The sequence below is a fragment of the Rissa tridactyla genome, chromosome 4, assembly GCF_028500815.1.
Source record: "Rissa tridactyla isolate bRisTri1 chromosome 4, bRisTri1.patW.cur.20221130, whole genome shotgun sequence".
In the NCBI taxonomy this organism is placed as follows: domain Eukaryota; kingdom Metazoa; phylum Chordata; class Aves; order Charadriiformes; family Laridae; genus Rissa; species Rissa tridactyla.
Window position 1 is genome coordinate 69933920 of NC_071469.1, and position 25649 is coordinate 69959568.

General features: G+C 58.1%; 1 protein-coding gene across 2 annotated transcripts; it reads left to right on the forward strand.

Annotated features, from left to right (window-relative positions):
- Positions 1–1106: 1106 nt before the first annotated feature.
- On the forward strand, positions 1107–23711 carry FRMD6 (FERM domain containing 6). 2 transcript variants are annotated; one of them, XM_054201149.1, is made up of 14 exons: positions 1107–1227; positions 11030–11205; positions 11928–12018; positions 12316–12458; positions 13202–13278; positions 13958–14144; positions 15631–15786; positions 16761–16826; positions 16928–16996; positions 17518–17692; positions 18713–19048; positions 19164–19289; positions 20063–20154; positions 20274–23711. In XM_054201149.1, exons 2-14 carry the CDS (start codon positions 11107–11109, stop codon positions 20556–20558), a joined length of 1902 nt encoding a protein of 633 aa, XP_054057124.1. In that variant the 5' UTR covers positions 1107–1227; positions 11030–11106; the 3' UTR covers positions 20559–23711. The 2 variants fall into 2 exon arrangements, with proteins under 2 accessions (XP_054057124.1, XP_054057125.1); XM_054201150.1 differs by having other exon boundaries at positions 12316–12395; positions 20274–23710.
- Positions 23712–25649: the final 1938 nt, after the last annotated feature.

Genomic DNA, 25649 nt, shown 5'->3' on the forward strand with positions numbered 1-25649 from the left:
GATGGCACTTCTGAAGAAGGAGCGGCTCAGAGATGCTTTGCTGCTAATTTATGGGGCTGCTGCTGCTGCTATTCCCATCCCGGGTCACCTATGGAGAGACCCGTGTGTGCATCAGCTCTGTTACACGCACTGAGTTGTGGCTGGCCGTCACACAAAGGTGCCTGGACTCACCTGAGATCCAGCTGCCAGGACATCAGTGGAAGGTTTAAAGAGAATGGGATTTGGCCCTAATTCTGCTCCTGCCTTAACCCGACTCCTAAGTACTGGGTTAATACGCCAGCAGCACAGCCAGGGCTGGGGGTACTAGGCTGGGTGCAGGGGGTACTTGGGCTCCCCTCTCCAGGGATGCTTGGGAGACATAGAATCACAGAATGGTGTGGGTGGGAAGGGACCTTTAAAGGCCACCTAGTCCAACCCCCTGCCGTGAGCAGGGACATCTTCGACTAGATCAGGTTGCTCAGAGCCCCGTCCAACCTGGCCTGGAATGTTTCCGGGGATGGGGCATCTCCCACCTCTCTGGGCAACCTGGGCCAGTGTCTCATCACCCTCGGCATAAAAAACGTCTTAATTATATCTCGTCTGAATTTACCCTCTTGCAGTTTAAAGCCATTACCCCTTGTCCTATAGCTACAGGCCCTGCTAAAAGGTCCCACCCCATCTTTCTTATAAGCCCCCTTTAAGTACTGAAAGGCCAGAAGATGTGAGTCGTCCCCCCCGGGCGATGCCCAGGTCCCCCCAGCAGGATGCTCATCCCCTTTCCCTGGCTATCTTCGTGTGGGTCTATTTTCCCTGGGTCCTGGAAAATGCTCGTGTCCCCCACGTCCCAGGGGATGCCCTCTGGTCCCTCCCAGGGCAGGTTCGTCTTTCCCCGAGGGAAACACCAGGAACAGGCGGGGGGGGGGGGGGGAGGGGGGCAGGGGGGGAGGGGAGCGGGATGCCCGACTCCCGCGCCCCCTCCGGGCCAAACGCTGGGGTCCCCGGGGGCCCTTCGTGTCCCCTCCCCGGGGCTGCCCGCTGTGTCCGTCCCCCCCTCCCCATCCCCGCCTGTCCCGGGGCCCGCGCTCCGACGGGGGGCGGCGCCGGTGCCGCTCGGGGCGGTGCGGCCCGGGAAGGGGCGGGGGCGGCGGGTTGGGCTGGGCTCGGAACGGCTTCGGAACGGCTGGGAACGGCACGGAACGGCTGGGAACGGCACGGCAGGGCTCGGCACGGCGGTCCCGGGCGCCGCAGGTAGGTGCGCGTCCGCCGCCCCCGCACCGCGCTCCCGGTCCGGCTCGGCTCGGCGCGGCTCGGCTCGGTTCGGTGGAGATGCCGAGCTCCCGACCCGGCTCGGGTCCCCACGCCGGGGCTGGCCGCGGGTGGGCTCGGCGCGGCGGGGTCGGCGGAGCAGGGGGGAGCCCGGCGGGGCTGCTTGTTGCGCTCCGGGGATGATGAGTTGGTGCCGGAGAAGTGCGAGAGGCTCCGGCTGCAGGAATGCGAGTCATTTCCTCCGCCCGCCCGCCGGGGGCTGAGGGCGAGCAGCGGCCGGACCGACCGCCCCCGCCCCCGCCGCGGCCGCGGCCCCTCCGGACACTCGCCCGCGGGCTCGGCGAACACCCGGGGTCACACTCGCCTTCGGTCCCCTCGTCGGCGGGACCCCTTGCCCTGGGTCGCATTCGCCCACGGGTCCCCTCGCCCACGGCTCCCCTCGCGCGTGGGTCACACTTTCCCACAGGTCCCCTCGTCCATGGGACCCCACACCTTTGGGACGCCTCACCCGTGGATCACACTTGCCCACGGCTCCCCTTGCTCGTGGGTCACTCTTGCCCACGGGCCCCCTCGTCCATGGGACCCCTGGCCCGTGAGTCACACTCACCCATGGGTCCCCTCACCTTTGGGACTCCTCGCTCATGGGTCACACTTGCCCACGGCTCCCCTCATTTGTGGGTCACACTCACCTGTGGGTCCCCTCACCTTTGGGACTCCTCGCTTGTGGGTCACACTTGCCCATGGCTCCCCTTGCCCGTGGGACTCCTCGCTCATGGGTTACACTTGCCCACGGGGCCCCTCACCCATGGGACCCCTCAATCGTGGGTCACACACACAGCCAGGGGTTCCCTCACCTTTGGGACTCCTCGCTCGTGGGTCACACTCGCCCGTGGATCCCCTCAGCCATGAGACTCATGCTAATGGGTCACACTTGTCCACAGGTTCCCTTGCCCGTGGAACTCCTTGCTTGTGGGTCATACTCGCCCATAAGTCCCCTTGCCCCTAGGACCCCTCACACTCACCAGTGGGCTGCTTTGCCCACAAGTCCTCTGGCCTGCAGGACTCTTCACCCCTGGCTCACGCTGGCCCACACTTCCCCTCGCCCGTGGGACCCCTTCCTCATGGGTCCCGCTTGCCCATGGGTCCCATCACCCATACCTCACGCTCACCCATGGGTCACCATGCCCATGGGTCCCCTTGTCTATGGATAACTCTTACCCGTGGGTCACACTCACTCACAGATCACTCACCCCTGGGTCAGACTTGCCCATGGGTCCCTTCGCCTGCAGGACCCCTCGGCCCTGGGTCACACTTGCCCACATGTCCCCTCACCTGTGGGACCTCTTGCTTAAGGGTCACACTCACCCATAGGTCCCGTCACCCCTGGGTCACACTCGCCCACGGGTCCCCTTCGCCTTCAGGACCCCTTGGCCCTGCGTCACGTGTGCCAATGCGTCCCCTTGCCTGTGGGACCCCCTTGCTTATGGGTCACACTCACCCATGGGTCCCATCACCCATGGGTCACACTCACCAGTGGGTCCCTTTGCCCGTGGGCCATACTTGGCAGTGGGTCCCCTCACCTGTGGGTCCTCTTCTCTGTGAGATCTCTTTTCCTTGGGTTGCGTTCACTCATGGGTCCCCTTGGCCATGGGTCATGCTTGTCCATAGGATCCCTCACCCGTGGGTCCCATCATCTGTTGGTCCCATCACCTGTGGGTCCTCTCATCCATGTTTCTGGGTCACAGTCACCTGTGGGACTCTCTTGCCCATAGGCCTCACTCACCCATGGGCGCAAGCCGGTACCTGGTAGTGCCACTAATGGTCTTCTCCATGTTTCCCACTGGGAATGCGAATCCCCGCCAGGTTCTGGAAGTGGTGAGGATAAACCCCCGCAGCTCTTAAATTGGGCTTTCACTGACATCGTGCCCTCGTGGCGGCGAGGAAATCGGGTTTCCCAGGATGGAGCTGAGGTTTCCCAGGACCATGCTTGATATTCCCATCTCCTTTGATTCACACGGGGGAGTAGAGCCCACCCCCGCTGTGCCCCCGTCCCCCCGCCACCTTTCCTGTCATCTTGTGGTCCGAATCCGCTTTTTTTCCCTGCTCACGAGGATGTTTTTCCCTCTAAACCCAACTCGGCTTTTCCAGGGATGCTTCGGCGTGGCGCTGCTGGAGCTGGGCACACGGAGCTTTCCCGGTCTGCCTAATTCCCGGGGCTGGTTTGTGGCCGTGTTTTTCCACGGAGCTCGCTCGCCCTCTCCGATCCTTGGATAGAGCGGGGATTAATTAGAGCTGTCTTGCTTAAAAACAGTGGTGTTTCATTGAAAACTCCCAGTCCCGAAGGCGTATCGGGGTTCGGTGAGAGGTGCTGGCTTTTCACTCTCGTTTGGTAAAGGGCTTTCTTTTTTTAAACTGGGTTTATTCAGGGCTCTTTAAACCCCGAGTCTGTAAGCAATTATTCCATTACATGAAAGTCAGTACACTGAAAAAGATTAATTCAGACCAGATGTAAAAATAAATGTGAATTTCAAATTAAGATGATGTCAGCTCCCTCCTGCTAAAAAAAAAAAAAAAAAAAAAAAAAAAGAAAAACGAGCAGCCTTTGGACTCCAGATGGAGTACACAAACGATGGCGGTGGTTGAAATAGCTGCCTGCTTCTTAATTGACTTTTATGCCTTTTTTTTTTACCCCCCCCCTCCCCCTTGTCTGAAAAGCGGGCTTAGGATATTTTTCAAACAAACCGGGGAGGGGGAAAAAAAAAAAAAAAAAAAAAAAGCTTTTCTCCCCTGGCTGCTGGGGCAGGGAAGTTTACGGAGGCTCTGGCGTGGCCGAGGAGCTCCGGAGAACCGGAGAGGGAGACAAATCCCCCTCTGCCCGCTGCAGGATTCAAACAAAAGTAACTTGGTTTGGCTTCGTTTTGCCGGATTTGGAGCTGGAGGTGAGGATGCCGGGTGCAGGGGGGGACTCTGGATGGTCCAGACGCGGTTATGTGCGTTTCAGCGTAAAATGGAGCTGGTTTGGGGGCTGTTGGCTGGGCTGCGCATCCTTTTTTTTCCCTCCCCATGTGCATAAAGCGTGTTTCCCGGAGCACGGATGGGTTTGGGCACTGATCCCACGTCCGGGAGCGGGCTGCCGGGGACGAGGTTCCCCAAAAATGCTTTCCCCTGGGAAGGAAAGGGTTTGCCCATGGCTGGAGCATCTTTAGGGGGGGTTATTAAATAGGAATATCCATGGTTTGGAAACTCGGGGCTGTGCTTTCTGCGGCGTGGGGATGCGGGATGGTGACAGTGACACTTCCAGCTGCTTTGTGGTCCAGGGATCCTGCAGCCAAGGCCCAGGGCTGAATCCCAAGGGATTTAGGGATGCCGCTGGTAGCGTGGGCTCAGCCTGCCCACCGAGCGGGGAGCGAAAGCGATGCTTCGCCTCTACCCGCATCCTTCGGAGAGATGCCTGCGGTCCCTGGAGCGGTTGGGAAATTTGGGCTTGTTGCTGGTGATGCTGGGGGATGGTCCCTAAAGCCCCCGGAAACGCGGGGGGACAGGATCCGGAGGCAGGATGGGGACGTGGGGTGTCCTAGAACGATCCCCCCCACCCCACCCCAACCCAGTCTTGATGCAACTGGGTGCTTGTAGCAGATATTGCTCTAATCCCGAAGGCTGGCGGCGAAGTTTTCCGGAGGAAATAAAATGGAAGGGGCTGGTTCAATAGCAGAAGAGGGAAGAGGAAGGCGGCAGGCGCCGTCCCTCCCTCGCTGGAGCCTCTGCCAGTGAAATCCATTGCCGTGCGCATCCTCGGCGGGGGCCGGGCGGCTGTATTTATTTTTTAGTGCACCAAAGTAAGGGAAGGAAGAGGCCTGGCATGGCTATGCCGTGGGGATGGAAAAAATCAGCGCTTCCAGGCCGGATTTGTCTCCGTGCATGGCAGAAGGACGGGCAGGGGGTGCGATTTCCACCTCTGCCTGTGTGTCCCCATGCCCTGATGCCACGTCCCGCGGGGCTCGTCCCCAGTGCTGGCTGCGACTGCAGCTGCGACGCAAATAGGAGGGGACAGAGGGGCCCTTATCCCAAAAATGAATAATGGTCTCTGTCTCGGCCCTTTGAGGCCGTCCCCGGGTGTCCCCAACACCCCTTCTGCCCCTTGCTGTTGTCCCATTGCAGCAAGCAAAGGGGAGGAAGAGGAGATGGAGACAGGCGAGCTGATGGGGTGGTGAACCTTCCTTGCTGAGGCTTTTTGGACCCCTCCAGCACTCGGGGGCATTGCCGGGGCTGGTGGGGCCGGCCCCCGGCTGCCCAGGCTGAGTTTCCAGCAGCCAAATAACTTTTGTGGTGGAATGAAGTAATGTAATATTTATAACCGAGCCCTTTTTCCCAGTGAAGGTCTCTTTCATCTGCCTCCCTTCATTATGAGGAAACTGTTGAGTTCATGAAGAATTGGGAGACGATTTTAATTATGGGGGTGACCGCAAGCAGGAGTTAATCTGGCTTTTGGGTTGGTAGAGGCTGGCGTTAAGTGACGGCCTTAAAACTTGTAATAACAGCTCGCGCATACCTGCGCCCTGTGATGTGGGGTAAAACCCACTCCAAACTCTTTAAAAACAAGAAATTCCTGCCCCGTGAATTCATCTTCCCGTCTCGCTCGGCACTTGGGGCAGCCTCTGGCTGCGGGACGGCCCGTGCCTACGTGCGGGTCCCGTGCCGAATCCCTTCCCTCGCCCCTGGGGTGGTCGGGACAAAAGCCTGGGTTTGGTGGCTGATGGGGCGGAATTTGTTAATAAATGGCTATTTTTGGCAAGGGGAGGTGGATTTGGGTGATGGAGAAAGGGGCGGGGGGGGGGGTCGCAGCTGGGTGGAACGGTCGGCACCCATGATGGGCCGGTGGGTACCGTGGGGGTACAAACTTGACCCAAAACGAAGGACGCGGTGATCAGGCGCTTCTTTTAATTGTAATTAAATGCGTGGTGAGGGGGGGGGACACACACGCTGCACAGCCTCGCTTGGCGTGCGCGGGAGCTGCGCGCTTGTGTCTTTGGAAGAAACACCCCCCCCCAACCTCAGCTGGCAAGTTCAAGCGATGTTAAATCCCCGACCCTGGAATTGCATCCAAATTTATATTTCCTCTGAGAGCCTGGCACGTTGCTCCGGCACCTCCGCCTCCACCAGGCCCAACCTCCCTCCGCTTGCCCTCGGCCGTGTTTGCCAGCCCCCGTGCCGGATAAATCCCCCGCCGAGTCAGCAGCCACGGCCCGAGCTGCTTTTTCCAAGCCGGCAGGTTTATGGCCTGATGTTTTTATCTACGGCAGAGTTTTGCCACGGGGTTTATCCCCTGGCGTCAGTACGAGGGAGGGGGAGACGGGATTCCGGCAGCCTGGCCTGAAAAATATGTTGGATCAAGGAATTTTTGCCGAGGAGCCCTGAAGTTACAAGGCACATTAGGGGTTTGCAGTGCATTCCTATGGAGTTTTAATGCTTTTTTTCCCTATAGCAGGGAAAGCGCAGCTGGAAGACCGGGATATCACGGCGCTGTTAATGCTGATCCATGCCCGAGTCTTTATTCCCCGTGTTTTTTCCAGCTCTCTGGATGGAAAACCCCTTTCCAAACTGCCTGGGGTTGAGATTCTCCCTTGGATCGTGGGGTGATTTGTGCGTGTGTCCCCAGCACGGCATTCCAGGGGGGCTCTCCCTGCAATCCAGGCTCTTTCCAGCTCGGAGCCGGGCATGTTGGTGTCTCATGTCGGCTCTCACTTCAGAGCTGGAGCCGCCGGGCGAGGGCAGCGGCGCGGGGTCCCAGGGAATCAAAGCTGACATTGTGGCAATGAGCTGCAGATGCTCGGAAAGAATTTGCCGGCGTCTGGCGGAGGCTGCTGGAGGCGCATCCCCTTGGAAAAGGCCTTTTTGTGCCTGTTTTGCTCAATCTGCCGCCTCTCCAGCTCACAGAGGGGCTGGCAGAGCCCTGGGGTGAGATCCCGGAGCTGAGGGGGTCTCGCAAAGCCACCGGCCACCCCTCTGTGACCATCTGATGGGCTGTTATCATTCAGCAGCAGGGACTTGAGCATTTTCTATAGCAATACCAAAATATATGTGTTGGGTTTGGTTTTTTTTTTCCCCTCTGGTGTTTTGCTTGCTCTCGGAGGTAGGGTCCTGTGGAGCTGCTCTCGGGGAACATGTTTTCTTTGGCTCCGGCTCCGAGCCGCGTGATGCCCGTGCTCCGCTGATGCCTGCTTGTGTGTTTTAATCCCTGATGCTCAGGGACCAGTTGAGGCTGTGGGACAAGGAGTAAATATATTGACTGCTGAGGGGATGAATGTGGGGAAGCTCTCCCAAGGGACACAGAAGCTGCGTGGTGGGGCCCGATGCCCAGCCCCTGCCTGGTTCGTAAGGGCGGTTTGGAGGCAGGGAGGTGATGGGCTGAGACACCGGGGTTTTTGCCGGCGCCCTGAAGACTTGCTTTCATTTCCAAGTGCTCTTAAGAAGGTGTTTTCCTGGGGGGATCCTGCCGTGGGCAGGGCTTGGTGCAGAGGCTGTGGCCGAGGAGGGACCCGTTGCCCACCGGCTGCTCCTGGCACGTCCCTGTGTCAGGGATGCTGCGGTGCTGGAAGCAGAGAATAACCTCCTGGTGATGGGTTTACCAATAAATTGGGGGTGGTTTGTGCCTGTGACTGTAGTTCTGAGCCAGCTGTGTGGGGAGGATCATAGAATGGTTTGGGTTGGAAGGGACCATCGCATTCCACCCCCCTGCCCTGGGCAGGGACACCTCCCACCAGACCAGGTTGCTCCAAGCCCCGTCCAACCTGGCCTTGAACACCTCCAGGGATGGGGCAGCCACAGCTGCTCTGGGCAACCTGGGCCAGGGGCTCACCACCCTCATAATTAATAATTTCTTCCTCAGATCTCATCTAAATCTCCCCTCTTCCAGTTTAAAACCGTTCCCCCTCGTCCTATTGCTCCCCTCCCTGATCCAGAGTCCCTCCCCAGCTTTCCTGGAGCCCCTTGAGGGACTGGAAGGGGCTGGAAGGTCTCCCCGGAGCCTTCTCCAGGCTGAACCCCCCCAACTCTCCCAGCTTGTCCTCGCAGCAGAGGGGCTCTGGTGCTCCCGTTGGGTTGGCAGGAGAGCTTTGGTGGGAGCTGGGTGCAAAGGGTGCTGGAGGGTGCCTGGGGGCACGGCTGCTTTGCCGGGGACGCGGCACCCTCCCTGCCACGGCCTGTACGAGTCGCTTCACGCCCAGCCCCATGTTGGTGCACGGGAGCTGCCGGGCGCCCGGCCGGGGCCAGGACGTTTGCCAAATACCTTCAGCCCCGTTTTGTTCACCGCTGCTGGGATTTTTAATGAACCTTGAAACCAACCCGTCCGCCGCCTGCCGTGTTTGCTCCTGGTTGGGATCAATCATGTCCGGGCATGGCTGCGATGCGCAGCCAGGATGCAGGGATGCAATGCACGGCCGCGATGTACACGTGCAGTGCATGGCCGTGGTGCCCAGATGCGATGCCCAGATGTGATGCATGACTATAATGCATGGATGCAAGGCACAGCCCTGATGCATGGCCACAATGCACAGATGCAATGCACAGATGCAATGCGTGGCCACGATGCACAAATGTAATGCACAGGTGCAATGCATGGCACGATGCATGGCTACAATGCACAGCCACGATGCATGGCCACAATGCACCACCACAATGCATGGATGCAATGCATAGATGCAATGCTTGGCCGTGATGGACACCACAATGCATGGGTGCAGTGCATGGCTGTGATGCACAGGTGCAATGCACAGCCACAATGCACAAATGCAATGCAGAGTTGCAGTGTGTGGCCATGATGCACAACTGCAATGCATGAATGTGATGCACAGATGCAATACGTGGCCACGATGCATGGATGCAACGCACAGCTGTGATGCATGGCTGCGATGCATGGCCACGATGCATAGATGCGGTGCGTAGATGCAACGCATGGCCATGATGCGTAGCCAGAATGCACGGGTGCAATGCACAGGTGCAGTGCATAGAGGCAGTGCATGGCCACGATGCACAGCTGCAATGCACAGCCACAATGCATGGGTGCAACGCATGGCCACAATGCACGAATGCAATGCACAGATGCAATGCATGGCCACAATGCATGGATACAATGTGCAGCTGCGATGCATGGCCACAATGCACCACCACAATGCATGGGAGCAGTGCATGGGTGCAGTGCATGGCCCTGATGGACACCACAATGCATGGATGCAATGCGTAGATGCAATGCATGGCCGTGATGCACGTTTGTGATACATGGAAGCAATGCATGGCCATGATGGACACCACAATGCATGGATGCAATGCGTAGATGCAATGCATGGCCGTGATGCACGTTTGTGATACATGGAAGCAATGCATGGCCGTGATGGACACCACAATGCATGGATGCAATGCATGGCCATGATGGACACCACAATGCATGGATGCAACGCATAGATGCAATGCATGGCCGCAATGCACGTCTGTGATACATGGATGGAATGCATGGCCATGATGGACATCACAATGCATGGATGCAATGCGTAGATGCAATGCATGGTCATGATCCACGTCTGTGATACATGGATGCAATGCATGACCGTGATGGACACCACAATGCATAGATGCAATGCATGGCCATGATGGACACCACGATGCGTAGATGCAGTGCACGGCCATGATGGACACCACAATGCATGGATGCAACGCATAGATGCAATGCATGGCCGGGCCGCGATGCACGTCTGTGATACACGGATGCAATGCACGGCCACGCTGCCCCACCACAACGCGTGGGTGCAATGCACGGCTGCGCGGGGCCTCGGCGCTGCAAGCCCAGAGTGGCGGGAGGGCACCACCTCCGGATTTCCCAACTTCTGCCAAACCCCAGGAACTACCTGACACAAAGTCACCTCCAAGCACTTTTTTTCCCCCGCTGTATGAATATGCAAGTGAACCTGGTTCGGAAGCCAAAGGCATTTTCATTTAGACCAAAGCAAATATTTAGCGAAGTGGGAGACACGATACTGTCCTCGGTGCCAGCTGTAAATCCGCGGGTCAGAAAAAGGGGGAACTGGTTTAGGGTTTAAAGATCGGTGCTCGTGGTGTCATGCGTGCGTTTGTGTCCCTGGGGAGGGCCGTGGGGTAAAAAGGGCTTAAGGAATTTTTGCCCTTGAAAATAAGAATTGCCTGGGGTTAGTGCCGGGATGGATTCACCCCCCTCAGCCCCAGTATGGATTTAGGTGAACGCTGGGAAATGGCAGGAGACGGCAATTCCCATCTGCAAATCACTGTTAGCGCTTGGGTTGTTTTATTTAACCCCCATAAAGCGCTACAGATGGGGAGAACGATGCTGAAAGGGACGTGGGAGTCCTGCCATGGGACCCGGCACTGTCCCCTTGCCTTTCTGCCACTGGCAACAAACCCCCTCCTCCCCCAAGCCGCCGTGCCGCTCCTCTCTGGCTATTCCCAGCAGATAGACTTTTTTTTTTTTTTTTTTAATTATGCCAGGAAAGTCTTTCCTTGAGGTTTTTTTCTGAACCCGAGCCGGGAGAATAAAACTGCTGGCTCAGGGGTTTGGTTTTTTTTTGGGCATGGCTGCGATCCTGCGCTGCCCTGACCGCGGCGCCGGGGCTGGGATGCAGGGTGGCCGCGGTGGGGTGCGCTCGGGGGGGTTTCGGGGGACACCCTGCTGTGGTGATGGGTGGGAAGGATGCCCGGATCGGGGTGCGGGAAGCCGGGGGTGCCGTGCGTTGGAGCTGAACCCCCTCCCTCTCGCCCACAGGGATGGCACCCACGGGGACCGAGGCCACCCCGGCCCGTCGGTGAGGTGCCCACCGCCCGCCCCGAGCCCGGACCACGATGAACAAACTGACCTTCCACAACAACAGAGTCATGCAGGACCGCCGCAGCGTTTGCATCTTCCTCCCCAACGACGACTCCCTCAACATCATCATCAACGTAAGGGGGCCAGGGAAACCCCCTGAGCACCGACGTGTTCATCACACCTGGGGGCGTGCAACCGGCTGCATTTCCAAGCTCTGCTTTTAATTCTGAGCCTGCCTGCTATCTTTCTGCCGAGAGATGCAGGCGAGTTATTCCCCTGAAGGCTGTGGCAGCGTTTTTACGCTCTCCTGCTTCTTCTTGGCTCTGTGTGCTGCCGACAGCGCCGTGGTTTTGGGCGTGTGACCTGCTGTATGCCATCCCCCGGGGCGGCACAGTGAGGAGCGGGCAGTCCTTCCTCCTCCGGTCCTCACTCCGTGCACCCACTGGGGATGGCCTTCCGGCCTCCTGTACCCCGGCGAATAAACAGGAGGAGGATTTAGCTCTGTTTTCAACGTATTTCATATTTTTTTAATTCCCCCGCCACCCAATATTCTGTTTTCTGCCCCCAAAGCCATCTCCGTGGCACCGGGCTGGTTGCCGTGAGGTGTCCACCACCAGCCGCTGCTTTCGACCTGCCCTGTGGTCCCCGAGTATCCCATCCCCAGGGGAGAGCTCTGCTCCTGCACCCCAGAGTGGGACCCTGCTTTTGGGGACTTCCGTGGAAAAATGCGCCCTGCAGCGCAGCCTGTCACCCCCCCAGTCCCGCTTGGGGAGCCAGCGGGGGGTTCGGTGCCACCTGCCCTGTGCTCGGCTGGCCACAGATGCAGCGGGGACCACAGGTGGGGGTCTTTTTGCAGGTGAAGATTTTGTGCCACGAGTTACTGGTGCAGGTGTGTGACCTCCTGAGGCTGAAGGACTGTCACCTCTTCGGGCTCAGCGTCATCCAGAGTAAGTCAGGGCTTTATGCCGTGGGTTCGGTGCCCGTGGCCGGTCCAGCATGATGCCATCACGGTGCGGCGAGGCATGATGCCACCAGGCAGGGGGTGCATGTTTGCCCAAAGACGGGCGCAAATTTACCCAACCCTTTGGTGGCCTCTCGTTTGGTGACGAGGAGGTTATGAACCTCCCCCCCCCCTCCCAGTACCACCCACCGATGGGTCGGGGCGGGGGCCGAGGCAGGGCTTGGCGGGGTGCAGGGGGACGCGCAGGGGGATGCTGATGCCACCTCTGTCCCACCTCTGTCAGACAATGAGCACGTGTACATGGACCTGGCCCAGAAACTCTACAAGTACTGCCCCAAGGAGTGGAAGAAGGAGGCCAGCAAGGTCAGCGGTGAGGTCTTGCATGGAGAGCTGACGGCAGTAAGGCCACCTCTGTCCCCGTCGCAGGTCACTTCCAGGACACGGGAATGCAGCTGGAGGGGGCGGCAGAGGGGGGTGGCACTTGGGCTGTTGGCCAGTGCGGGGCTTGGGATGGGGGGAGGAGGGGGGGACGGTCAGGAGTGCAAAAGGAATGAATCCCTTTTGGGACGATGCCTGATGGCTGTCACCCCGAGTGCCACCACGTGCCCCGGCTGGGGACAAGTCCTCCACGCTCCCCCGCCTTGGAGCTGTGATTTTTTTTCCTTCTTTATTTCTTACAATCAGCAGAATTTTGAAGGTGTCCCTTTCTTCTGGTGTCTAAAATCAAGCATTTGGGGTTCCGCCCCCCCCCCGGCCCCCGCCAAAGCACCTTTTAATTATCTCAGTGCAACATGCTGGGGGGGGGTGGTGCGAAGGCTCTGGTGCTGGCGCTGAGATGGGGACTGGTGGGTGACAGGCTGGAGAGGGACAGTGGCAGTGGGGGGCTGCAGACCCCTGGGGGGGGGCGTGTGTGTCTCAAACACAGCCGCCTGCTTCTTTAAATCCAAATCCCCTTCGTGTTTCAGCATATTGGGGGGGGGGGTGGCGTGGGAAATGGGTGTCAAGCCCTAATTCAGGAAAAAAGGGCAATCAGCGTTAAAGAGTGAACTCTTCCCTGTGGCTTTCACCCCGTGGAGGGCAAGGGGGTGGCCGTGACGGACCCCGAGGCAAGGGGCCAGGGCGCGATGCCGGGGTATCCGCAGGAGCCCTGAATATCTCCTCCATTCCAGGGGATTGACCAGTTTGGCCCCCCCATGATCATCCACTTCCGAGTGCAGTACTATGTGGAGAACGGCAGGCTGATCAGGTAGGGTGCAACCCCCCCGCCCCAACTCCATCCCCGGGGCGGTGGGCACCCCCACGCAGGGGGCCAGGGGCTAGTGGGGGAGCACCCCAGGGTGCCCCCGGCTTGGGCACGGCTCCTGGGGCTGCGCAGTCTCGGGATGCTGTGGGTTGGACGCTCCTCCCTTCTGTGGGGGCCATTTGTGGCCGGGTACCAGGGGCAGGTGGGGACACTGCTCCCAGCCAGCGATGACAGAGCCTTTTGAGGGGCTGGGGACGTGGCGTTTAGGGTTTTGTCACAGCTTAACCCTTTGGCCCAGCCTGATTTTAATTCACACGTGTGCCTGTGGTGGGGTGGGAACTTCAGGTCCCGTTTGCGGGAAAAAATTATTTTCAGGGGTTTGGGTGCTTGGGGACGTGGTGGCACCTGCAGCCACGCAGGGATGCTTTTTGCCCAGGGAGGGGGGTGTATTCCACCTGCGGGAGGCACTGGCTGGACGTTTGAGCCCAGCCTGAAATGGGAGCCCCGGCTTTAGCGAAGAGGAAAAGGGGGCAACCGGCTCGGCACCCAGCCCTGCTCCCTCGGAAAGAGCTCCGCACCGGGAGGAAGGGGCTGGAATTGTCTCCCACCCCCTGGTCTGGGTCACGGGTGGGTGTCCCGCGGGCTCCCCTCTCCTCCCCTCTCTCCTCCGCTCCCCCCACAGCGACCGGACGGCACGTTACTACTACTACTGGCACCTGCGGAAGCAAGTGCTGCACTCGCAGTGCGTCCTGCGGGAGGAAGCCTATTTCCTCCTCACCGCCTTCGCCCTCCAAGCCGACCTGGGCGACTTCAAGCGCAGCAAGCACTACGGGAAGTACTTCGAGCCCGAAGCCTATTTCCCTGCCTGGGTAAGTGTCCCACCAGATGGTCCCTGCTCTAACCACGTGCGAACCCGATGATGCTGGGCTGCTCAGAGGCTTCCCGGGCGGCCGGCGTTCACGCTGCCTCCCCATTTCCAGCTTATTCCCGGTTGTTGATAACTTCGGACAACTGCAGGGCTGCAAATAGCTGCGGGAAGGGAGGGTTGGGGTCGGTGGGGTGGCTGGAGCGGCTGCAGGGATGCTCACAGGCGCTTCCCCACATGCCACGTGCCACAGCGGCGTCTCCCCGCCATCCTGAGGTGCACCGCCTCGGACTTTGCAGCCCTTTGGGAACTGGTGTCCTCCATGCTGGCAGTGGCCACGGGTGTAGGCAGCTCCTGGGATAGTCCTGGAGGGAAGCTGAGGCAGGGCACAGGGTGACAGGCACCTCGGAGCGGCAGGCAGAGCTGGGTGCTGGGGCGATGCCATCCCAATGACATTGCACAGGAGCAGAGCAGGGACCGGTCCCGTATGGCAGGTCCCAGCTGGGACCCCCCCTTTGGCAGGGACACCCCCTCCCCGCAGTGAGGACTGGTGCCAGCCTCCGTGGGGTACCCAAACGCAAGTCAGTCTGTTACCGGAGAGGTAATTATTAATTAGAGAGGAGCGGCGAGGGGCTGCGCAGCCGCGTGTGATGTGCCCTTAGACCCCAAACAGCTGAACATGGTTCCCTGCGGTCCGGGCTGCCAGCGGAGAGACTTGTAGAATCATGGAATGGTTTGGGTGGGAAGGGACTTTTAAAGGCCACCTAGTCCAACCCCCTGCTACGAGCAGGGACATCTTCGACTAGATCAGGTTGCTCAGAGCCCCGTCCAACCTGGCTTGGAATGTTCCCAGGGACGGGGCATCTCCCACCTCTCTGGGCAACCTGGGCCAGGGGCCCACCACCCTCACAGCCAAGAATTTCTTCCTCACATCTCATCTAAATCTCCCCTCTTCCAGATTAAAACCATTCCCCCTCGTCCCATGGCTCCCCTCCCTGATCCAGAGTCCCTCCCCAGCTTTCCTGGAGCCCCTTTAGGGACTGGAAGGGGCTGGAAGGTCTCCGCGGAGCCTTCTCTTCTCCAGGCTGAACCCCCCCAGCTCTCTCAGCCTGTCCTCACAGCAGAGGGGCTCCAAATCTGCCAGCTTCTCTTTTTGTTGTGTGTGTCACTGAGGAGCGGTGGCCCCGGGGGCCGTGTCCCCAGCCACGCCGGGACCTTGTCCCTGGCTCTCCCTGCCTTGGACCGGGCATCGCCGCTGGCGTGAGCTCCATGGGGTGGGCACACGGAGCAAACGTGCCCTTCCCAGTGGGAGATCCTGGGGGCGAGAGGTTGTTGGCTGCTGCATTAGTTTTCTTTTTGCTTGCGGCTGTAAAATCGAGCGTATCGCTCCCATTTCCCTTTTCCTTGGCCATCGCCGCTGCCCGGGAGCGCCGGGAGCTGGTGAGCACGGAGCAGCTCCCCTGGACCAGCTTCTCCTCTCTTCCAAACAGGTGGTTGCCAAGAGGGGCAAGGACTACATCCTCAAGCACGTCCCCAACATGCACAAGGATCAGTTTGCCCTGACGGCCTCCGAAGCCCATCTCAAGTACATCAAGGAGGCCGTCCGGCTGGACGACGTGGCCGTGCACTACTACAGGTTGTACAAGGTGAGCCCCGGCTGGCTTTTGGAGTCGGGGCTGCTTTTTAAATGCAAGGAGGAACCGCCGAGCAATTCCGAAGGTATTTTTGGGAAGAGCTGCGCTTTCGAATGGGCGCTCGCTGGCTGGAGCAGAAATGCAGCTTTTTGTAGTCTTGCCAATTTTCTACAAGTTAACGGAGAGGCGAGAGGTTTCTGGGGTCTTATTTTTTTAGTATCCCTCTCCCTCCTAAGAAATATATGCTGGGTTTTGGGGTTTTTTTCCCAGCAAAGAGATTTATTTGCTGGGAGCCGGTGCTTCGCAACCCGTTTTGTAGCATCCTTAAATTAAAGAGAAGTTTGCCTTTGGGAGAACACGGGGAATGGGCAAGTACGGAGAGCAGCTGAGCAGGGCAAGGGCTGTTAAAAAGGGCTGTAAAAAAAATCATAAATCCTTCTTTCCAGCCCCCCAGGGAGATGTGCGTGGGGGAGAGTGGCCGCGTGAGTGGCCGGTGCCACCCATGCTGCTGCAGGCAGGGTGGGCTGCCCCACCGTCACCTGCTCTGCCCCACTGTCACCCGCTCTGTCCCAGCGATGGGGCAGGTTGGGCTGAAGCGTCAAAGCGCCCCAGCTCCGTTTCTGAAAACCCTTCCTTATTTTCTGAGGTTAAACTCCTTTTCCAGACCCTTACGCTGGGGTATTTCTGGGCAGTGGGGGGGTGGTGGGGGTGGGGAGGGGACAGGTGCCTGGGGGTGAGACTAGAGGATGCCACCGGGCAGTGTGCGTGTGCATCGTTAATTAAACAGTTGGGCTTGACCATCTTAAGGGTCTTTTCCAACCTAAATGATCCCATGATTAATGTGGCACCTGCCGCCCGCGGCTGTCGTTGTGTGGGAGGTGGGGTGGTTAGAGGACAATACCTGGGCCAGGGGGCAGATTTGTCCACTTCATGCTGCAAATTGGGTATTTAAAAGCATCTCTGCTTTATTATTTTTTTCTCCTTAGGACAAAAGGGAGGTGGAAGCCTCGCTGACGCTGGGGCTGACGACACGGGGCATCCAGATCTTCCAGGTAAGCGGCTGAGGGAGGGCTTGGGTTCGGGCTCGGCTCCAGGCTCGGCTTCCTGCCCACCGCGGCATCCTCAGCTGAGACCGTCCCTCCTCTTCTTACAGAACTTGGATGAAGAAAAGCAGCTGCTCTACGACTTCCCCTGGACAAACGTGGGGAAACTGGTGTTCGTGGTGAGTGCCACCGTCCCCAGGCAGAGCGGCTCTGCCCGTGTCGCTCTTGGGCTCTGATTTGGCCACAGGGTGGTGTCGCACAGACCTCAAGCTGGGGGGTTAATAGAATCATAGTAACATAGAATCATAGAATCACAGAATGGTTTGGGTTGGGAGGGACCTTAAAGATCATCTGGTTCCACCCCCCTGCCCTGGGCAGGGACACCTCCCACCAGACCAGGTTGCTCCAAGCCCCCTCCAGCCTGGCCTTGAACACCTCCAGGGATGGGGCAGCCACAGCTTCTCTGGGCAACCTGGGCCAGGGGCTCACCACCCTCACAGCCAAGAATTTCTTCCTCAGATCTCATCTAAATCTCCCCTCTTCCAGTTTAAAACCGTTCCCCCTCGTCCCATGGCTCCCCTCCCTGATCCAGAGTCCCTCCCCAGCTTTCCTGGAGCCCCTTTAGGTGGGCTGCAGCAGGACTGGGTAACGACGAGAGTACTTTTCTCTCCAGGGCTGACGTTCTCCCTCTCCCACACAGGGCAAGAAGTTTGAGATCCTGCCGGATGGGCTGCCCTCGGCCAGGAAGCTCATCTACTACACAGGCTGCCCACTGCGCTCCCGCCATCTCCTCCAGCTGCTCAGCAGCAGCCACCGGCTCTACATGAACCTGCAGCCCGTCCTGCGCCAGGTCCGCAAGCTGGAGGAGAACGAGGGTAGGTGCCCCCACCCAGGGGGCAAATATTGCCCATGCTGGGCTCCCACTCAGCTTTTCTCCCTGTCCTTGTCCTTGCCTGGTCCTTGTGCCAACCCCGTGGCTGGGAGCATGGCGGGGGGTGGCCATCCCCACGTCCCCCTTGACCGTGCGTTGGGGCACCCTGGCCCTGCCTGACAGTCAGACCCTCTCCTGGCTGTGCTGGGTGCCCACAGACCTCCCCCCCGCCGGCTGCTATGGGGTGGGCACAAGCCCCATGGCAGCCCCTGATGGCCCAGTTGCTCCCAGTGCCTCAATGCAGTTCTTCCCAGTGCCCTAATGCAGTTCTTCCCAGTGCCCTGCGTCCCATCTCCAAGCTCAGAAAGGCCTTGTGCAAATGTAAGATCTTCCTCCTCGTCTTCTTTCTTCCCCTCTTCATCTTCCTCTTTCCCCTCCTCCTCCTCATCTTCTTCCTCCTCTTCCTCCTCCACCTCTTCCTTCTCCTCTTCTGCCTCCTCCTTGTCTTGCTTCTCATCCTCCTCCTCTTCTTCCTTCTCTTCTTCCTCCTCCTCCTCTCCTTCCTCTTCTTCCTCCTCTTTTTCCTCCCCTTCTTCTTCTCCTCATCCTCATCTTCTTCCTCCTCTTTGTCTTCCTCATCTTCCTCCTCCTCCTTGTTCTCCTTCTCTTCTTATGGCTCCTTGTCCTCCTCATCTTCTTCCTCCTCTTTTTCCTCCTCTTCTTCCTCCTCATCTTTTCCCTCCTCATGGTCATCATCTTCCTCCTCTTCTTTTTTTCCCTCCTCCTCCACATTTTCTTCTTCCTCCTCCTCCTCCTCCTCCTTTCTAGGGGTGGCAGAGCAGGTTTGAGGCTCCCCACTCCCAAATGCCACTGGGACAGGGCTGGCTCCTGATGTCCCACCCCGCTGGGCTTGGGGTGACCGTGCCCCTGGGTGCTGGGGGGAGACACCGGGAGGGAGAAGGACACCCCGGGCGGGTTGGGGTGCAGGCTGCTATATGGTGACAGCGTGCCGCTGGCCTTGCAGAGAAGAAGCAGTACCGCGAGTCCTACATCAGTGACACCCTGGACCTGGACATGGACCAGCTGGAGAAGCGCTCGCGGGCCAGCGGCAGCAGTGCCGGCAGCATCCGGCACAAGCGCCTCTCCCGGCACTCCACCGCCAGCCACAGCAGCTCCCACACCTCGGGCATCGAGACCGACCCCAAGCCCAGGGAGATGGGGCCCGAGGACGGCTTCTCGGGCGCGAGCGCCCACCGCAAGCTGAAGACCTGCAGCTCCATGACCAGCCACGGCAGCTCCCACACCTCTGGGGTGGAGAGCGGTGGGAAGGACCGGCTGGAGGAGGACTCCCAGGACGATGGTGAGACACCAGCTGAGCGTGGGCTTTCCAGCTTGGGTCCCAGCGAGTATTTGGGGTTGGAGGGTGCTCAGGAGGTGCACATCAATGACTCGTCCCACCTTCTCCCCGCCTGCAGAAATCGAGATGCTGGTGGATGACCCCCGGGAGCTGGAGCAGGCTGGCGAGATGGAGGTGAGCCCCGACATGTGCGTCTACATCACGGAGGACATGCTGCTCTCGCGCAAGTTCAACGGGCACTCGGGTAAGACAGCGGCCGCTTTTATTTCCAGTTCCCCGATGCCAATCACACCTTTGGGGTTCAGCAGAGAGCAATTATCCCAAAGTGTCCATTTGGGACGCTGGGAAAAGCCATTCTCTCACTGGGTTGAAGGAGAGATGGGGTAAATTTGGTGAAGCTCTAAAAAGAAGGGGTTGCCCAAGAAAGGTGCAGGTTTTACTCGGAGCAGGGCTGATGCTCCCTGCAGCTGCCCCGTGGCACGGGGGCGGGGTGCCCAGGCATGCCGGGATGTTTGGAGATACCAGGGGACGATGGCAGGACCTGCCCATGGGCAACAGAGGTTGTAGCAAGGGGGAAGTTGGTCTCTTCTCCCAAGGAACAGGTGACAGGATGAGAGGAAACGGCCTCAAGTTGCGCCAGGGGAGGTTTAGGATGGATATTAGGAAAAATTGCTTCACCAAAAGGGTTGTCAAACATTGGAACAGGCTGCCCAGGGAAGTGGTGGAGTCGCCATCCCTGGAGGTATTTAAAAGCCAGGCAGACATGGTGCTGAGGGACATGGGGTAGTGGTGGGTTTGGCGGTGTTGGGTTGATGGTTGGACTCATTGTTCTGAAAGGTCCCTTCCAGTTCCAGTAGAATCCACTTGATGATTCTATGACTCTAAAGGCACCCTATTGAGCTGAGGGTGCCTTCACCCCAAAGCAAGAGCAAGCCCCCAGGGATAGGAGGCTCCCCAGAGAGCTGAGAAGCTTCGAAATAACCTTCGCACCCTCCTCTTCCTCTCTCCCCCGTGCAGGGCTAATTGTTAAAGAGATCAGCTCCTCCACCTCCAGCTCCTCGGAGACGGTGGTGAAACTGCGAGGGCAGAGCACCGACTCCTTACCCCAGGTACGTGGCACTGGTGGGGCTTTGGAGAAGCTCAAAGCCGTGCTGGCACTGGGGGTTTGGGTTTCCCTGACCCCCTTGGCTCCCCGGTGGGTCCTGAGCCCCCTCTCTGCTTTGCCCAGACGACGTGTAGGAAACCGAAGACGTCGACGGACCGGCACAGCCTGAGCCTGGATGACATTCGGCTCTACCAGAAGGACTTCTTGCAGTTGGCCAACCTCTGCCAGGACACGGCCCAGAGCTACACCTTCGGCTGCGCCCACGGGCTGGAGGAGGAAGGCCTCTACTGCAACGGCTGCTTGGCCCAGCAGTGCATCAACATCCAGGAGACCTTCCCTGTCAAAAGAACCAGCAAGTACTTCTCGTTGGATCTCACCCACGACGAAGTCCCCGAATTCGTTGTCTGAGGGCCGCGGGGGAGGCAGGACCGGCTGCCCGCCCTCGGTGGGGAGGCTGGGGCTCTCTGCCCTTCATCGGGGGCCATCAACAGCACCTTGTCCCCCACCGCTCCCTGCAAACTGAGGCCATGGAAACCATGGCACTCGGAGGATCACCCCAATGGCGGGTGGGATGGAGAACCCCGGGCATGGCGGAGTCCCGCCGGCGGCCCCTCAGCATCCTTCCTCCTCCGGATGAGTTTGTGCCAAACACAAGTTGTCTTATTTGGACTGGGAGAAGCGCAATTTGTTGGAGCTAGCAGAAGCCAACCCATGTTTTCTCATTGCCTCGTGGCGAGGTCTTCTCCTCCTCGCCCCCATCCTCAGCGCTGCCGGTGGCTCCGGCGGTGGCTTGGGGGCCACTGGAGAGAAAGTGCCAGACTGTTGCGTTCAAGTCAAGCCAAAGAAATGTAAATAACCCTAAAGGCCAGTATGGGGAGGGAGAATTAAGCAATAACCAGCCGGGGATCTCCGGCCATGGGTGATGTACCATGGAGGAAGGCACGGCCAGCGCCTGCTGGGGCAGAGCATCATCCCAGTTCTTCCAAAAAACACGTGCTGGAGGTAAAGCCAGAGCGGTCCCAGCGAGGCGGACGGCGGCTGGGACCTCCGGAGCCGTTTTGAAACTTGGTTTTTTTTCTTCCTTTAAGAGAAAAAACCCCAAAACCAAAAAAAACCCCCAAAACCCAACAAAAAAAACACACCCCACCCAAGAAAACCAAAAGCAAAGGAGGATGGAAAAGAATAGGTCACCTGCAAGGATATTGCAATAATGCATCCCGAACTTTGAATACGTAGAGATTGCATATATAAATATATTGAGGTATGTATGTTTATATATGTCTGGATCTTATAGACCCATTTGCATTTTCCCTCTGCTCTAAAGTACCTTTTATACAAAGGATCTGCCTCTCTTCTTCCACCCACCGTACAAACAAGCGTATTTTTGTCGAAGCGCTAAGGTGAGAAAATAAGACTTCCCTCTTGAGAAGAACATGTCCCGCGACCGCCTTGTAAGGGTGGCTCTTCCCGATCCGGTCTCCCTTGTATTTTACCAAGGCTTTTCACGTGGCTTTTCAATCTCTTGCAGTTCGACTAGTTCTCCTAAAGGATGGGGGTGACGTGCTAGAAAAAAAAAAACCCCAAGGGAGGTTCGGAGGGTGCGTGCGTGCCCAGGTGGAATATTTCCCATCGGTACTGGAGGCTAAAGCATTACAGCAGCTAATGTTCACAGCACAATGCCTTTTTAGTCGATATTTTTAATTAAGAGTTTTAGCGATCGACAGCCAAAGTTTTGCCGTATTTTGATATACCACTTTTTTTTTTTTTTTTTTTAAACTGGAAACTTTTCTTAAAAAAAAAAAAAGTAAAAAAAAAAAAAAAAAGCAATTATTTTATAAATAAGCACAATCTTATTTTTCTAAGAAATGTCGGGGGAGGGAACCGAGAAGGGGGAGCTGGTACCAAAAGAAAAGGAGCGTAGCTGTTGGCACGGTGCAAAAAAAAAATAAAAAAAATGGGTGTTATTGCCATAGCTGGGGGGGGGGGGGCTGCCGGGCACTGCTGTGGCTCTGCGCTGTGGGAGGGTGGCACCGGCACCAGCATGGCCCCACCCCAGCATTATTGGGGGACAGTGGCATATCATGGGAAAATGATGTAGGTAGCCAAATGCCGGCAGGGTGCGCAGGAGGCTGGTGGCCCCCCCCGGCCCCCAAAACCTCTTTTTATCTATCTCCCCTAAAGAAAGGATGCTGTGGGGGGCAGGCGGTGTTCAGGGCTATGTGCTCTGGTTTTGGGGGGACCCCAGCAAACCCCCCCCCAAAAGCCTCCCTAGTGGGCACCGCACGCCAGGCTGGGATGCTGGGGGTTGCTGGCAGCGGACCCCTCTGCCCCCCCCCCCCACACCCCCATCCATGGCCAGGTTTGAGAGGTGCGGGGGGGCTCGGTGTGCGCCCCATCGACATGGGTCTGCCGTGCTGGGACCTCACGGGCTGGTACGGGGAAGGAAAATCCCCTCGACTCATCCCCAGATGCTGGGGGTTTCGTCCCCTGTGCCAGCCCCTGCGAGGCAGCGGGGCGGCAGCACCCAGCTGGAGGGGGGGGGGGGTCCCGATGGCACCCCCTCCACCAGCCAGCCCCGGGTGCCCTCCGTGGGACCCTCTCCTGCTCCCCTGCTCAAACACGGAGCCGGAGGGGGGCAAAACTGTGTAAAGAAATGCTCGATGCTGTTCAAAAAGCATGGGGGAAAGCGGGGGCAGCTAGACCAGGGTCTCTCCATTTCTTGCCCCCCCCCCGCCCCCCCCCCCACCCCGTTATCCCGCAGCTGAATGTGGACCGAAGTGGCCAAGCCAAGGTCGCAGCGATGCCGGGGGCTGCGATGGAGCTTGCCCCTGGCCAAGCGGGAGCGGAACTGGGCAAGTCGGGATTGGGGGGGGGGCGCACAGAAGTGGCATTTATTCCGCGGGTGGCGGGCGTGGGTCCCACGGGGGATGGACTGGGGTGGCCATGCCCTTTGTTGCCGCTCCCCCTGCAATAACGAGTGATCCGTCTGCACGAACGAAATAGTCCTTTCTGTGAAAGGATCTTCCCATCGGGGCGATGGGAGAGGCCGGTGACTGTGTTGCAAAACAAAAATAATAATAATTAATAATAATTAAAAAAAAAAAAAAGAAAAAAAAAGAAACACACACAAGGAAAAAAAACTCGACAAAAAAAAAAAAACCCAAAACCAAAACCCCGCAGCGAAAATTATTTTGTACCAATGAAGTTTGTTGTGTGCCTTTTGCGGTACGGCTGGAAATGACAATAAAGTGACGGTTGTTTGCATTATTTCGACTCCGGGCGATTTCAGACGCTCCCCGGGTTTAAGGGAGTGATGAAACGCGTAAGATTTTAACTAAATGAGGGACAAACCACGTATGAATTTAACAGCGTGATGAAATGCGTATGGATTTAATGAACACGGTATGTTTGTTGCGCTCTCTGCTCCAGCATCACCTGGCTCCGGAGAGCAGGTTAAAGCAATTCCTGCCTTGGGGCGGGGGGAATGGATGGGCTGATCCTTTCAGTCCCGTTTTTTGATGATTTCTATGAAAACGGCATCCAGTCCCAGCGCTCCCGTGTTGGGAGGGGGCGCGGGGGGACCCGCGGGAGCCATCAGTGGGGTTAAGCTCCTGAAAGGAGCCGGGGACACGGTGGGGGTGGCAGTGAGGGTGGCAGACGGGAGTCCCTGCGGTCCTTGGAGCCGTGCTATGCCGGTGGCTCCAGCCGTGCGTCCCTGTGTTTTGAATCCACTAGCTATAGTTTTATGTGATGTTCTTGTGCTGAAAAAGAAAAAAAAAAAAAAAAAAAAAGCAGTTTCCTATTCACTTAGATGGCTGATAATTTTTTAGGCGTCAGTCATTTCTCTTTTTATTTTCTCTTTTCGAAGGCGGGGAGCCCAAATCCAGTTGTTCCTCACAGAGAAGCTGCTGCGTTTACTTCCTTGCCCTCTTTCCATCCATCTGTATGTTTGATCCTCTTCTCTGTCCCTTTACCCTTCCTTCCGCACTCTTTTTCCACCCGGGCCACCAGCACAGAACGCCTTCCAATGGGAATCATCGATTTATACAGTGGCTTAATGATCTCCCTCTTGTTTTCTAAGCCTTTCTCAATAATTCCCATTTTTCAGCTTCCTTTTTTGATTTCTACGCAGTGTTAAGCAAATTTTTTCCAAACTATCTGTTATAACCCAATTTTTTTTTGTTGTTTTGTTTTTTTGTTTTAAGAGGTATTAGCCAGCTCAAAGCTCACTCCTGGGTAAGTTGAGGAGGGGGGTCCCCAGCCTGGAGGGGCTGGAGGGGCTCAGCTCTGGGGTACAGCTTTTTGCCCCTCCTCGGTGGCTGCTGTCCTGGTTGGGCCCCACAGTCCCAGTGGGAAGTCGTGGGGGGGATGGGGACACAGAGCTTCACGGGGCTGCGGCACCCCCCTGCTTGCAGCAGGGGCCACCCCAGGGTGTCACCCGGGCTCCAGCGTCCCCGTGGGCCGTTAGCCCGTGGCTCGCAGCATCCCTGCGCTGGCCCCGGGGGCCAGGCTGCTGAGCGAGGTGTGATTCGTTTTTTTCCTAGTGACTCCCCCCACCAAAAATGCTCCCCCGTGATGGTGGCAGCCCAGGGGTGCGGGGACGGCGGCGGGCGGGGGGGGGGGGACACGACATGGCCTGTCCCTGTCCCGTTCCCCCCCCCCAAGCCCGAGCGGTGGCATTTGCTGCCATCCTGCGGCACGGCGAGGAGGGAGGCAGTGGTCACCAGTGTGATGAGCGAGGCCATTCTCTGCCCGCCGCGCTCCATCCCTTTCATCCCCCTTTCTCCCTTCTTCTCTGCTTGGAGCGGGCTCCGCTTGGAGAAGGTGGGATGGGTAGTCGGGAGCAGCGCCGGGGTGAGTTTCCCCACGGGACGAAGCTCCCTCCTGTTAATTAAAGACGTGACCCCGAGCTGGATCCCGCTGGGGCCGAGCCAGGGGATGCCGGCGGAGCTGCCGCCTCCTTTCGAGCCCTCCGTGAGGATTTCCCGAATCCCCGCTCCGTGCCAGCACGCGGGCAGGGGAGGCTCTTCATTTTCTCTTTCCCAAGTTGATGGTTTTGGGTGAAGGGTGTGGATTCTCCAGCGTCTGATAGAGGGTTTGTGCTGCAGCCTTCTCCCTCTCCAACACCCAGGGCCACCCTCCCGTCTCCCATGCCACAAGCGTTAATTAAATGCCTCGGAACATAATTAGCTGGCTCTTTTCTTCTTGATTTTTGCCAGCTTTGTTGATCCTGGCACCTCCTTCCTCCAGCCAGGGAAAGCTGCTGTGTGAGGCGCTAATAACCACAGCCTGTCCGCGTCCCCCTTCCCAGCGCCATGGGCATCTCTTGATCCTCACTGTATTTATCCTCTCGCTCCTAATTGCTGCGCTGGCAGTGGGAGAAAAGGAAGATGAGGGCTGTCTGCTCTGTCTGATGGGATGAGCTCCCTGTTGTTAGCAGCAAAATCCTGATCTCCTGCAGAAGATGAAGGTGTGAAGATGAGGAAGAGCCTGTCCTCC

What these genes read in the sequence shown, in the direction of transcription:
- FRMD6 (XM_054201149.1), top strand. Translation starts at nt 11,107, where the DNA reads ATGAACAAACTGACCTTCCACAACAACAGAGTCATGCAGGACCGCCGC. An exon ending in CGGGCTCAGCGTCATCCAGA is followed by an intron (nt 12,019 to 12,315) that starts GTAAGTCAGGGC and finishes CACCTCTGTCAG; the next exon opens with ACAATGAGCACGTGTACATG. An exon ending in ACTACTACAGGTTGTACAAG is followed by an intron (nt 15,787 to 16,760) that starts GTGAGCCCCGGC and finishes TTTTCTCCTTAG; the next exon opens with GACAAAAGGGAGGTGGAAGC.